This window comes from Neomonachus schauinslandi, chromosome 10 (assembly GCF_002201575.2).
Source record: "Neomonachus schauinslandi chromosome 10, ASM220157v2, whole genome shotgun sequence".
NCBI classification, from domain to species: Eukaryota; Metazoa; Chordata; class Mammalia; order Carnivora; family Phocidae; genus Neomonachus; species Neomonachus schauinslandi.
In genome coordinates this window covers 117,815,640-117,829,874 of record NC_058412.1, presented here as the reverse complement: position 1 = coordinate 117,829,874, position 14,235 = coordinate 117,815,640, and the positions used below count along the sequence as shown (strand labels likewise).

Sequence of the window (14,235 nt, the reverse complement as noted above, 5' to 3'; positions counted from 1 at the left end):
CACCAAAAGACAACAAAAGGATATTGGAAGCGATAAATATTAACAATTCTAAGAAAAGACTCGGACATGGTAATTTTCAAAACACAGTAAAAACTGTTCGTTTTTAAAAGAGAGAGAGGGGGTGACGAAGGTAAAAAGTAAAACAGAGGAAGACATTCTGTGCCACGTGGGCATGGAGGCGATGGCGGGAGGTGAGGCTGGGTGTAGCCCCTAAACTGGCGTTCCAGTGGGTGCCATGGGCTTAGGGGGGTGAGAAGTAATTCAAGAGGGCAACAAAGAGCTTTGACCCAAAGGTTATCATGTGCAGACTGAAGACAACAAGCTCCTACAGCCTGTGAGAAGGTCCAAGAAACCAGCCAGGCTATGCACGCAGACACCCCTCTTAGCCATGCTGAGTTTCTTCCCTCAGTTGCTCTACATCCCTGAAGCCACAGGGAGGCCAGGAGACAGGAGCCAGGCCCTTTTCATATGTCAGCTGGCTGACACAACTGGCTTGCTGACTGGTATCTCCACAACTACTCTTGCCTCTTCTACACAACACCCAGAGTGATCTTTCTAGAACTCGAACGTGATCAAGTCACTGCCACAGCTCACACACATCCCAGGACTCCCAAACAGGTGTTGGGTAGATCCTTCCTCCTTCACTTGGCCTGTAATGCCTTCCATCACCTGATGCCTACCAGCGTCTCCATTTTAATCTCCCACTGCTTCCCATTCTATCAAAAATCACTGAACCTAAAGCATCTACTCTGTGCCAGACACTGTTTTAGGTGAAAGGGATAAAATAATGAGTAAGACATTCAAAGTCCCAATCTTCATGGAGCTTATATTTTACTAATAGAAGACACACAATAAACAAACACTTGGCTATGCACATTATGCTAGGTGGAAATAAGTGCTAAACAGAAAAACTAAGCAGAGTAAGACAATGGAGCAGCAGGGCACTGTTTCCATCAGGGTAGTCGGGAAAGGCCTCTCTGAGAGGATAATACGTGGTCAAGACTGAACTGAAATGAGCAAAGAACCATGAGAACGTGTGGGGTATGGTCTACAGAGAGGGTCCCCCCAGAGTAGAAGCATACCTGAGTTTTTCTGAGGAACAGCAAGGTGAGGCTGGAGTGTAAGGAGCATGGGAGAGACTGGACAGAGATGAAGTCAGAGAGGTGACAAGAGAGGTGACTGGGGGGCAGAGACTGTCCCCCACAGGGCCCTACAGGCAAAGTAAGACTCCCACCTCCACTTGCCTCCCAGCCCCTCGGACACACTATTTCATGACCCTGAGGTTCCATGCATGTTTAGGACACCCTTCCCCACCCCTGCCCATCAAGCAAACTTCTGTGCATCTTTTGAAACCAAATGGGATATCTCACCACTGTGAAAGCTTCTGGACATTCTCCAGCCAGCTAGACTTAAGCAGCCCCCTCTTTGGCTGTCTCAGCACCTTGACATACTGATCTGTAAACATCTATTTATGTGTCTGCTTCCCAAGAAGTCAGGGAGGTTATGAATCACCCTTAGCCAGCACCGCGCTGAGCTTGTGTATATATATTCATATATTTATAGTTATATATTTATATACATATATTCATATATAACAAGTGGTCAAAATTATTTGAGTTGAACTGCTGTTTTGAACTAAAATATTAATTGGTAAGAGAGAAAAATAGTATAAGCTGAGCCATAAAAATTATAACATAAATTACTATATGTACAGGGAAAACTTCAATTGTACACATAAACATCTAAACCTAAATGCTACAGTCATAAATAAATTTCAGAAATATAACCTCATACTGAAAAAAGTAACAAAAGGAAACTGCCTATGTGGGGAGAAACACAGTATGTAGAGAAACAAGACGAGGAGGTAATTATGAACTCAATTAATTACAGGTTAATTTCCACCCACAAGCTCATATGGAATCTAGGACATCAGATGGCCCCATAAGGAAGGTAGGCCAGAAAGATAAGCTCTCGCTAAAGGTAACTTCCCAAGGACATGTCCAACAATTCCAGCGCTTACGGGAACAGCAGGGTGAGGCAGGAAATGCTCCTACCTCTGCATCCAGAGTGGCTGAAGCTACAATCAATCGAAGATCCCCTCGCTTTCTCTGAATCTAAAAAAGAAAGCATTAGGAAAAAATGAAACAGTGCAATACGTACAGATGATATATTTTGGTACCTGCAATTTACTTCAGAATAAATCAGTGTGTGTATTTTTGGGGAGTCAAGGGGGGAGCTTATAGATGAAACAAGACTGACCACAAGTTGGTAACTATTAAAGTCATAGGTAAAAGGTGGTTCATTACACTATTTTTTCTAATTGTTTAAATAGTAAAATTTTCCAAAATAAAAACATTAAAAAAAATGTTTATTGAAAGTTTAAAGGAGCTTTAGGAACTGAATTTGAATTTACCAAAAGTAAAACCATTTCTTCCTGATACTTGGATTTCTGGATAGTCAGAATCTATGTATACGCAGTTGAAGTATGAAAAAGTACATTAAAAACAAACAAACAATAAAGGATAACACTGAGAGAGAAATATGGACAAAAGATCTTAACAGTTATTCAAAGAAAGGAATGATCAACAGGCAGAGAAGAAATGATCATATAAAGCATAGCAAAAATATATGATAACATGACATTACTTTTTCATCTATTGCACTGGCCAAGATTTATTTAAGGCTAATACTCAGGGCTCACAAAGATTCAGTGAAATAAGCCTCTTATTATACTGCTTCCCAGAGAATAATAAGCAGGTGGGATTATCCCTAATCAGTATCAAAAGTATAAATCTTTGGCCAAAGAATAACATCATGAAAACAACAAGAACAATGGCAACTAACATATACTAAGTGATGTGCTATTCCCGGGTCTCTGCACACGGCCATGCAGAGATGCCCAGCTGAGGGCGTTAAGGGCATCTGAAGCCCAGAACATCCTCCCCTCACCGAGCTGTGGACAGCCTCCAAGTGCGGGCATCTTGCTCTAATTTGTACACCGGTGGGACTTCAGTCTATTTGTGACCCTGTGCCAGGTACCATCTGAAGAATTTTATGTGATCTTATTTAAGTCTCACAATAAATGATGATCTAGAACAGCTCTGTCCAAGAGAGCTCTCTCCAAGGATGGAGAGGTTCTGTCCAATGCACTAGCCATTAGCCGTGTGTGGTTACAGAGCTCTTGAAATCTGGCCAATGTGACAGAGGAACTGTATTTTTAATTTTATTCTATTTTAATTAGCTGACTGCCACAGGTGCCTAGTGGCTGCCATACGGGAAAGCATACTAGCGCAGATGTAGAGACTTCTGTCATCTCCATTTTAGAGATGAGTAAACTCAGCAGTCGGAATCTGAACCCAGGCAATCTGACCCAGAGTCCATGCTTTTAATTACTTTGGTCTACTCCCTGTTTCTAGACTCCAGTGATTGGGAATATGCTCAAAGAAAACAATCAGAAAATACAGGACGGGAGGAGAGGTAAGGCTGAAATAAGATTGCCCATGAGTTGTAATAGTTGAATCCAGATGATGGGCACAGAGGGGTCATTAAACCCTTCTCTTACTGCAGTATGTCTGAATAAAAAATAAAAATTAAAACAGAAATGCAACAGATTTCATTATAAAGGTGCTCATTACAATTTTATTTCAAATACTTCAAATCTGGAAGCCATATAAATGCCTAACAGTAAGGGAAGAGTCAAATACTTTATGGTAGGGACATATGATTGTATAGACATTATTAAATACAATGTCTTCAAGGAATATTCAGTGACACAGAAAAATGATTTTGATGTAATATTAAGAGAAACATGCAAGGTACAAATTAGTGCCTACAGTCCAATCCCTATCGTGCCAAAACAGATGCACGTACACACACAGACACACACAAAAAAGGAAGAAACATACCAACATTCCACCAGTGACTTTCTCTGAATGGGTAGAATTATGGATCATTTAAATTTTTTTCGTTCCTATTTGATTGGATTTTCCCAATTGCTACAATTACTTTCCTAATCAAGCAATAAAACAAAATGAAAACACAAGAGCAAAAGTCTGGCAGTGAAGTTACACCTTTTTCAGCAAGCCAATGGCAATGTCTGTGTACAAGGTCCTCTCGTGGGCTTCATCCAGCATGATGGCACTAAGAAGCAAAGGGAAGACCCTGGTGAGCATCAGACAAACCACCCACATAATCCCATCCAGATCATCAAAGGGACTTCTGTGTGTCCAGTCCCCATGCAATCACCTTGTATCAAAAGCTGAGCTACGTTACGCCCCCTTGACAAGGAAGGAATTATTAAGCTAATAAAAATGGTGATATTAACACATCTTGGTGAAGAAAACAGTATATTTATTGCTATCTTTAAAGAGTTTTATAACCCATAGTGGATTCTAATGGGAACTAATACCTGATTTTAAATTACAATATAACGCATAACCCCACAGAGCACATAAAAATCAGAACAAGGCCCCACCCACTGAAGACTGTTAAGCTGCAGAGAACAGCACAGAGACATGTGATCACAGCTGTGTCGCGTGTATGTACCCAGGACTCAAATTTAACGTCCTTCCCTAGAATACCACAGAGCCTGTGTAGGACAATGTTAATGCCATGAGTAATGGACAAAGACACACAAAGAGGAAGACAGTGTAACTATCTGGACTCTGCGTATCACGTGACACAAAACACTGCCCAGTTCTGTGCTATGATCTGCAGTCACCATCAATCCTGGGACATAACAGAGGCAAGAGAAGTATGACAAGTCAACAGATTATTCAAATAATGACAGGGATTTTAATGTGTCCATTTTTTACTGTTAGTAGATTCTGAGAAAGCATCAAAGGTTGCAACAGCCCAGGTAAAGAGAAAGCTCTGGGGCAGCTGAAGGCAGTCATGAAGTCCCAGCTATTAACACAACTACTTGGGTGCTTTTTGAAACTTCAGGGAAGTTATTGTAGGAAAAGCACAATTACCTATATTTTGTTAACAATGGATCAACCATCATTTCCCTGACCAACATTCCATCAGTCAGGAACTAAAAAACAAAAACACAAAGTTTTAGAAATAATTCATTTACACTGTACATTAATGATTTTTTCAAAAAGTTCAAATGTAACCAAATGCACACAACTCTTCGCCAGTGTGTGTACAAGATAATTCCCACAAAGGACCATGAGGAAAAGGCCCAATGCTTTAGCGATCAATGCAACTGGTCACAAACAAGACTTCAATCACAGGGTCCTCAGCTGGGGCCTGCAAATCTTCCAGGAGAATTCCACCTGCATTTACTATCTGAACATTGGCTCAGCCCCATTTCCTCTGGGCCTGCACTACTGGTACTGTGGACGAACAGGCAGTGTAGACAAACCTTGTCCACACAAAGGAAGTCCACGAGCCTGAGATCATTGTTCTTAAAATGTCTCAAAGACTGCAGACCTGCAGCTCTTGAGGTTACTAACCTCAGCTTCGACTGCTATTATCTTAGAGAGGCTGGATAGGGTTGTGGTTAAGAACAGAGGCCGTGGTGTCAGTGGGCTGGGAGCCCAGATCCTCATTCTGCCTTTACTTGCTGTGTGAACCTTGGGCAAGTTACCTACCCTCTCTGAGCCTGAGTCCTCATTTGTAAAATGGAAACAATAAAGTATCTACCTCAGAGGTTTATTATACATACATATATATATAGAGAGAGAGAGGCAGTACAGGTAAAGTGTTCAGCACAGGACCTGGTACACAGTGTTCATGACTATCAGGAGGCACCTGGGTGGCGCAGTCGGGTAAGTGGCCAACTCTTGATTTCTGCTCAGGTCATGAATTCTAGGTCGTGGGATCGAGCCCCATGTCAGGCCCTGTGCTGGTCATGGAGCCTGCTTAAGATTCTCTCTCTCGATCCCTCTCCCTCTGTCGCTCTCCCTCTCTTTCTCTAAAATAAATAAATCTTAAAAAAAAGAGTATCAGTTATTATTATTTAGGATTAATGTATGTTTATAAAATGCTTCAGAAACATGCAGTAACATATTATTACTGCCGCCCAAAATAACTCAGTACTTGAACAAGGCTAACCATCTCCCCTGCATGCTGTGGTTTAGTGCTTTTACTTTTTGTTTTGTTTTAAGAACAGGATACGTTTCCATCACATTTTTCTTGGGCATGGTACCAGCTGCCACACATACACACAGCAGTGAGGAGGACCTGTCCCCAATGACAGGCACCAGTTAAGAGCAGAGCGCCTAAAATGATGACCAAATGGAATACAAAAGCTTTTCATGCAAGAGTCAAAAACAACCATTTGGTTAGGTAACCCACTAAAAATTACCTACTTTAAATATATTTGATGGTACAGAAGAATATTCTCTTTACCCAGCAAAATGAATCTCAAAGGTAACAAAATACAAAAATTTAGAAAATAAGATCCCTGTTCTTATAAATCACTACCTTGTCTGGTTCATCTGATTATTTTCAACTTTCTTCTGTGGAAACTGAGAGGAAACTGAGAGCATTCCATTGTTCTGCAGAACCATCCGACCCGCACGACCCCAGCCCTGTGCTACGGAGCAGGCGCTCCGCTGACGGAACACCCATAACTGCGGACACGAGTTCAACAGTAGCAACTAGGTCAAAGAACAGGCAAGTAAAATCCATCGTCACGTAAACGTGAAAAAGTTCTAACTCGTGAAAATAGTATTTGTGAATTCGACGCTTTATCAATTTATACTGCCTTGTCCCTGTTTTTCAGTCTTTTACAGGCAAGTCTCTATATTTTGACAGCTATATGGATTGGTGGAAAAACAAAAAACACATATAAGACAGGACAGCCTCAAGTCCTGGTTCTATCATCAACGGGCACATACCTGAGGCAAGTCATTCAGCCTCCCAGGCCCTCAAGCTCTTCATCTGTAGAACCAAGGGCTCAACCTTCCTTCCGAGGTCCCTTCTGGGCCACGATTCAAGGACTCTCCGAGAGAGCTCCACACCTCCCCGCAGACTAAACTCCCTGAGGACAGGGTGATTTCGTACACTTTCTGCCCTGGTATCAGGGTCTCAGTCAGCAGCGATGCTGCATGTTTTTAAGCCCCACCCCCCCAATAATCTTCTTCCTGGTTCACAGTAGGAAAAGCAGTGTGAGCACTTCACCTTGATTCTCGTGGCCAGTGGGTCGGTGCAGTCGTCAAAGCGGATGCAGTAGCCCACCTCGTGGCCCAGCACTGCACCCCTTTCCTCGGCTACTCTCCCTGCAACCTTTGGAAAGAAAGATCATGCTGAAAATAGAGACATAGAAATTACTGCACAGAGCACATACCAAGGAAAATCTAGTATTTTTTTAAATAAGTATGTGAACACAGTGGAGAATGAGAAGAAAAGGGGCAGGTCATCAGAGAAAAAGCATGATTTATTTACTTTGTGTCTCACTCCTCCATCTACAATCGACTTAGGGCAACTTAACTTATAATTAAGTATCGTATAACAATAAGCAACATAAATGGAATCACATAAAGATGTTACAGATCAGGACCAAAGAAATGGCAGATAAAATTCAAAAGATCAAAGCCAAAGAGAAAATTTTAAAACACAGATATGCCAAAATTATCTCAGTCGAACCACAAATTCAGCTCGGCATTTCCTGGCAGCCGAAACAAAAAGTGGAAGAAATGACAAGATTCACCGCAGTAAAGCTTTTTAGCATACCAACTAGGGAAAAATTTTCACGTCTCTGTGCCTTGAAATAAAGTACCTTCCACTGGACCATAAAGGCAGGAGAATAGGAATGATCAAATTCAACACCAGGCCAAGGTCATCTTCTCTTTGGAGGCAAAAAAATGACGTTTCCTGAGCCAGATAACCTAAAACAATTTGCAACAGTGCCCCAGCTACCAAAAGCATTAAAAGGGGAAATAAAGACAAGAATGCAGGTTAAAAAATGAAAGCAATGAAAAGGGGCAGAAAAGCGGATGAGAAGGTAAATGAAGAATCCAAGTTAACATAATGAAGTAAAAGCAGAAAACAGAATACATAATAATATATTATGAAGACCATAAACTATAGATACCTTTTTCACTTACCAATATATGACAAATAAAAGGGGAGCACAGGAAAGAGAAAACAAAACCCAACAGCAAGATCTCCTACTACCCCTAGAAGGCTATTCAAAGGTTATCAACTTATTAACAGAAAATGTTTGAAATGATGAATAAATCAAAGTGGAAGGGCAATAAAAAGAAACTGAAGAGTTGAACATTCATTATATCAACTGCCTGACTGAAAAAAACTACAGGAAAACCATATGAGAGGCTTCTGGGACCTGGCACAGCGCCCCCAACCCCCCACGTGAGGCAGGCAGTCAGTGTCTCTTCCCGTTCCCCCCCCCCCCTCCTCCTGGGTCCACAGGTGAGGCCACCTCTCCACGGACTCTCTGAGTCCTGGGTCTGGAACGTGGGCTGGCACAGGCGGTGGCCTGAGGCACTTTTCGCTACTGCCACTGGGTGCAGCAGCCCCAGGGTCAGAAGCCCAGAGCCTTCCTGCACTCAGCTCTCCAGGCATTATCTGGCCATCAGTGTTGGAGAAACCCAAGAGCAGATGAGGAATAGAAGGGGCTCTGCCTAATGACTTGGAATTACAGAGCTGGCAGGCCAAAACCGAATCAACCATTCCACACCACGCAGTCCTGGAAATCACCTTATGAAATCAGAAATCCATCCTACAGTATTGCTCTACCTCCGCAGGTTCTATTTCCTGCCAACCAGGATTTCACCGTGAAAATTTTGTTATTTTTTCAATTTCAACTCTACAGATCATTATACTATAAATCTCAGAAAATGGTACAGATAGAAAATGTGTACGTAGATCTATGAGGAGCTAATGGGAAAACAGGCTTGTAACAATGAGTATAAATGGACCAACCCTCTCCATAAAAATATAATCATTTTATGGGTCTAAAAGGTAAAAGCCAAATACATTTATTCTTCTTATTTCACTGTTTGTATACATATGCTATAAAATATATTTTATCGTAAAACTCTTTTATTTTATTTTTTATGTATGATCACACCACTGGACATTTGAAAGGTTATATTCTATCAGCTTTCTAACAGATTTTTACCTCTACTATTTAAGTTTTACTCCCATAACTTCATCAATTGGACTGGATAAATACTATCTATTTGACTGAGGCAAATAAATACAGAGAAAGGGAGATCAAGAGAAAAAGAAATCCACTCACTGAGTACTTACCACCTGCAGGTTCTAGGCTGCAAGTTTTCACAAATTGTATCTCACTAAATATGCACGCAGCCCATGAGGTGGGCAAGATACCCCGTTTTTACAAAGAAAGAAACTGAAATAAGACAGGTTTAGAGCTTGTCCTGAGTCACAGGTCAAGGCAGGGCCTGGTCTGGAAGACAAACTCAGACCCTAGGAGCCCAGTGAACAAGCTCGTTAGTAAGTGCCTCTCACAGAGATCAAGCAATGGCTCATGCCATCCGTTCTTAGGCTCTGAGACTGTTTTCAGAGTTCAGCTGGCACACAAAGTACTCTTTGAGATGTAGCATTTCAAACTTGACAGCTCTATTAATACTCCACCGTTAATTTATACACTCTTCGCTCTTTCAAGAGAAGGCATGGAGTTTCATGGAATTATCCATAGCTACACATTTGGAGCTAAATGCAAAATGATTAAGAGCTAAGACTCCCAACTACAAACAGGAAAAATTGCTCTAATTTCTAAGTAACTGACTTATCTTTCGGTGACATAAAAGGTTAAGTCTAAACACTGCAGTGTGGTTTCCCAACTGTTATCTCTATACTTACACTCACAAGACTCAGAAAATGTCTATCAGTAACTTCTACCTTGAAGACAATTAGAAAGTGAACTCTGGGGAAAAGGATAACACAATAATGAAAACTCAATACTGAGCAAAAGTAACTCAAGGCAACAGAATTAATTTCTTATCCAGGTAAGACGACAAAATAAAGGCACCCCCCATCTCCTCTGAGAGCTAATTTAGAACAACAAAAGAAATAAAAAACATTGTCAACCAAACCCTACATCTTCAATGAAAGAAGGAAACAGCTATAAGCCCAAACAAACGAGGAAGCACAGCTGCCGAATACCATGAGGTGTGACTCTAGAAGAGAGGCTCCGGCCTCCTCACAGTCCCAGCACACTACCGCTCTCTTAATGTCACCACCCTAACAGGCAGGGCGGACAATGCTTACTTTAGGAAGACAAGAAGCAGCCATGTGTTCAGGCCCAGAAGACACAGGAAATGTTTCCATAGAGACCTATTTTGCTAGCAAACAATCACGAGGGAGAGAGAACTGAAGGAGAGGCAGCAGGCAGGCAGCAAGTACCAAGTCCTAAATCAGAGAGCCCACCAAATTTTATCATGAGCTATTACAGACCTCTGCAATCACTAAGGAGTGCACCTCCAGATCCTCATCCTCATCTTCATCCTGCCCCAGCAGAGGAGGATAAGAGATTTGGTGGGAGGCCATGCACTAACCAGACCAGCACAACCTCACAACTCTGCAGCCATTAGTGGTCCAACTCAAAGACGGGTAATTATCATCAAAGTCCTAACACCAGCCCACTGCAGTAAAGCCGACCAAGAAGGAAAGAGACAGGAACAGAAGCAAAAAAGCAGTTTAAAAAGAAACTTCAAAAGTATTGTTCAGGGGCGCCTGGGTGGCTCAGTTGTTAAGCGTCTGCCTTCGGCTCAGGTCATGATCCCAGGGTCCTGGGATCGAGCCCCGCATCGGGCTCCCCGCTCAGCGGGAAGCCTGCTTCTCCCTCTACCTCTGACACTCCCCCTGCTTGTGTTCTCTCTCTCGCTGTGTCTCTCTCTATCAAATAAATAAATAAAATCTTAAAAAAAAAAAAAAAAAGTATTGTTCAAAGAGGGCGCCTGGGTGGCTCAGTTGGTTAAGCGACTGCCTTCGGCTCAGGTCATGATCCTGGAGTCCCTGGATCGAGTCCCACATCGGGCTCCCTGCTCAGCAGGGAGTCTGCTTCTCCCTCTGACCCTAACCCCTCTCATGTGCTCTCTCATTCTCTCTCTCAAATAAATAAATAAAATCTTTAAAAAGTATTGTTCAAAGAAACAAGTAGAATTCAGCTAAAGGAATCCAGTTTCAAAGAAACCCTAAGTTTGAGCTAAAAACAGCTTAAGGCAGAAAGACAAAGTCAAAGGAGAGTCAAGGAGAAACAAGGTCTGAAATGGACATGTCAGAAGCCAGTCTGTAGAGGTCCCCCAAATCTCACAGCTTGGATATGACGGACACCTGAGAGACTTTTCTTAAATTTGAGAACAATCCCCATATTTATACAATGCTACAAACAACAGTTATAAAGTTAGAGAAACTTTTCCACAGTGGCAATAATAAAAAGCAAATCTGAATCAACTATGCTAGGGAAACACTAAAATATTACTCTACTCCCTCCATAAGAAAAGAAGAGAAAATCATTCTCATGTGAAGAGGTGACCCATGGGAATATAACCAACAACTGCAGGAAAAAAAGATTTACAGAAATGTATCAGGCAGGGGGTGCGTCTGGGTGACTCAGTAGGTTAAACATCTGACTCTTGGTTTAGGCTCAGGTCATGATTTCAGGGTCGTGAGATTGAGCCCTGCACTGGGCTCTGCACTGAGCATGGAGCCTGTTTAAGATTCTCTCTCTGTCTCCCCCAGCCCCGCTCACGCACTCTCTCTTTCAAAAAAAAAAAAAAAAAGGCAATGTGTCAGACAGTTAATAAAAATGTTACATTATTTTTCTGCATTTTTTAAATGTTTGTAATATTATCAGCTTTTCAATCTGTAATGTATTTTAATTATCTCCTCCCATTCTAGATATTCACTTCCCTTTTATTTTTTTATTTTTTTTAAAAGATTTTATTTATTTATTTGAGAGAGAGAGAATGAGAGAGAGCAAGCACATGAGAGGGGGGAGGGTCAGAGGGAGAAGCAGACTCCCTGCCGAGCAGGGAGCCCGATGCGGGACTCGATCCCGGGACTCCAGGATCACGACCTGAGCCGAAGGCAGTCGCTTAACCAACTGAGCCACCCAGGCGCCCCTATTCACTTCCCTTTTAAAGAAAAAAAAAAACATTCAAAGAAGTGATTATGAGACCTAGGTAGAGATATAAAGGAGCCAAAATAGAATACATTTGACTAAAAACAATCACGAACATTGTGGACAGGCTTGGAGACATCTTACAAAAGAAACTGGAAAAGAGCAGATGATTCCAAAGATGGTGATAAATACTAAAAAGAGACAAAGGAGATCTAATACACACTTAATTGATGCCCTTAGAAAAAAGAATATACATGCCAAGATAGAACAGAAGAAAACCTGAGATATGAACCTGAAGACTCAAAAGTTCTTCCATATTTAAGAAACAATGAGACAGAAAAACCAGCATCGAGATACGTCCTGGCACAAAACAAGCTTACAAGCATCCAAGCAGGAAGTGAGCCAGGAAGGAAGAGGGAAGAGAGCCCACTGGAACTCAGACTTCTGCACAGTGATCCTCCATGCCAAAGGGCAGTGAGCAATGTCTGCACAGTTCCCAGGGAAAGAGAAGGCGAAGCAAGAGTTTCATAACAAAGACTACAACCAAACATTCTCAGGCATATACAATTCAGTCAATCTAGAAATAAGTCAAAATGAGCCATTCAAGATTAGCAAAACCATGGTAGAGAATTAGTGATGAACACTGGATCTATTTAAACTAGAATTAAAGTTAATCAGCGGTGGAAGTTATGATTACAGAAAAGAACATGTATGTATACACTTGAAATGAAAGTCATAGCACTGCATCTATAACAAACAGAGGGAGAAAATGCAGAAAGAGTAAGTGGGCCTTTGCTCTTTTCTAACAGGAAACTACCTGCAACGGTTTCAAAAACACGTGATGTTAAAGCTTTCTGTAATCTTGTTTCTTAGTTTTCAAGCCTCCATACATTCTCATGTGGTGAACAAATATTTCTCCAAAGTTAAGTAACTACTCCTATTTCACTTCAGTTTCCCCTTTTGTGAAATTCAACAAAAGCAAATGTATAGCTGGCATCCCATTTTTGTAGAATTACTTCTATGCATTCAAGGCACCACTCATCTTCATGTAAACATAAGAGCAAAGCTTGGAATGATGTTCACAAATGTTCACAAGGTTTTTGCTGGGTGGTGACATTTTTATTTATTTTAATTATTTTTCGTTTGTTCTGACTTCCACTGTACTTTATTACTACTTAAAAATTTGTGGGGCACCTGGGTGGCTCAGTCGTTAAGCGTCTGCCTTCAGCTCAGGTCATGATCCCGGGGTCCTGGGATCAAGCCCCCCATCGGGCTCCCTGCTCAGCGGGAAGCCTGTTTTTCCCTCTCCCACCCCCACTTCCTTCTCTCGCTGTGTCTCTCTTTGTCAAATAAATAAATAAATCTTAAAAAAAAAAAAATTGTAATGTACAAGTATCAATTTTACAAAAATAAGCAGGTCGTAGTTCTTTTTCAGCTGAAGAACTAAACACTCAAGGAGCCACACCATATTCATTTGGGGCCTTAAGGAAACAAGAAAAAAACAGTCACTGAGACAGAAGACACAGATGGGAGTTTGTACAACATGGAAAAGAAACTTACTGTAACAGCAGCCACTCTTCGAGGCTGGGTCACTCCCACCACTCTTCCTTCGGCAGTCCAGCCCGCTTCTGCAAGGTACTGCAAATAAAACCACACCGAAGTATGCATCTGACACCACTTCTCCAGAAACAATTTCTCCCAAGATAACCCTGTATTGTGTTAAAATCACTGAGAAAGTTAGTAACAGATGGTTCTTATCCCAGCAGACATTTTGGAAATTATTTTGCAAATGAGGGATCTGAGGCTTGGCAATGTTAAGTAACTTGCTTACATTCACACCAGAGCTGATAATCAGAAGAACCAAGGCCCAAGTTCAACATTCTGACTCCCCAGTCTTACAAATTTCCAAGTACCAGAGCTGCCTGAAGGAATAAACTACTATCCATGGGCCACACGGAACAGTGCTAAATCTACAGGACAAAGAATTTTAAAGTACACAGAGAGACATCTCAATGTAAATATCAACCACACAGAACATTTTAGTCAGATTAAATAAAAATAACTAGATTTTGTACATGTGTATATATGCCATTATATCAGAACACACAAAATTTGACAGTATGTATTTATCTGATTTATTTATGTATTTATTTGCTATGTATATTCATTTG

At 41.4% G+C, this 14,235-nt stretch overlaps 1 protein-coding gene across 2 annotated transcripts in view; it reads right to left on the bottom strand.

Moving 5' to 3' along the window:
• DHX35 (DEAH-box helicase 35) overlaps positions 1–14,235 on the bottom strand; it is a 64,024-nt gene that overhangs the window by 34,683 nt on the left and 15,106 nt on the right. For both annotated transcript variants that reach the window (XM_044918615.1, XM_044918616.1), the window contains 5 exons: positions 13,625–13,702; positions 7,132–7,236; positions 4,974–5,035; positions 4,071–4,140; positions 2,055–2,114 (listed from right to left, as the gene is read on the bottom strand). In XM_044918615.1, coding sequence (XP_044774550.1) covers positions 2,055–2,114; positions 4,071–4,140; positions 4,974–5,035; positions 7,132–7,236; positions 13,625–13,702 — 375 coding nt within the window. The remainder of the gene's footprint in view (positions 1–2,054; positions 2,115–4,070; positions 4,141–4,973; positions 5,036–7,131; positions 7,237–13,624; positions 13,703–14,235) is intronic.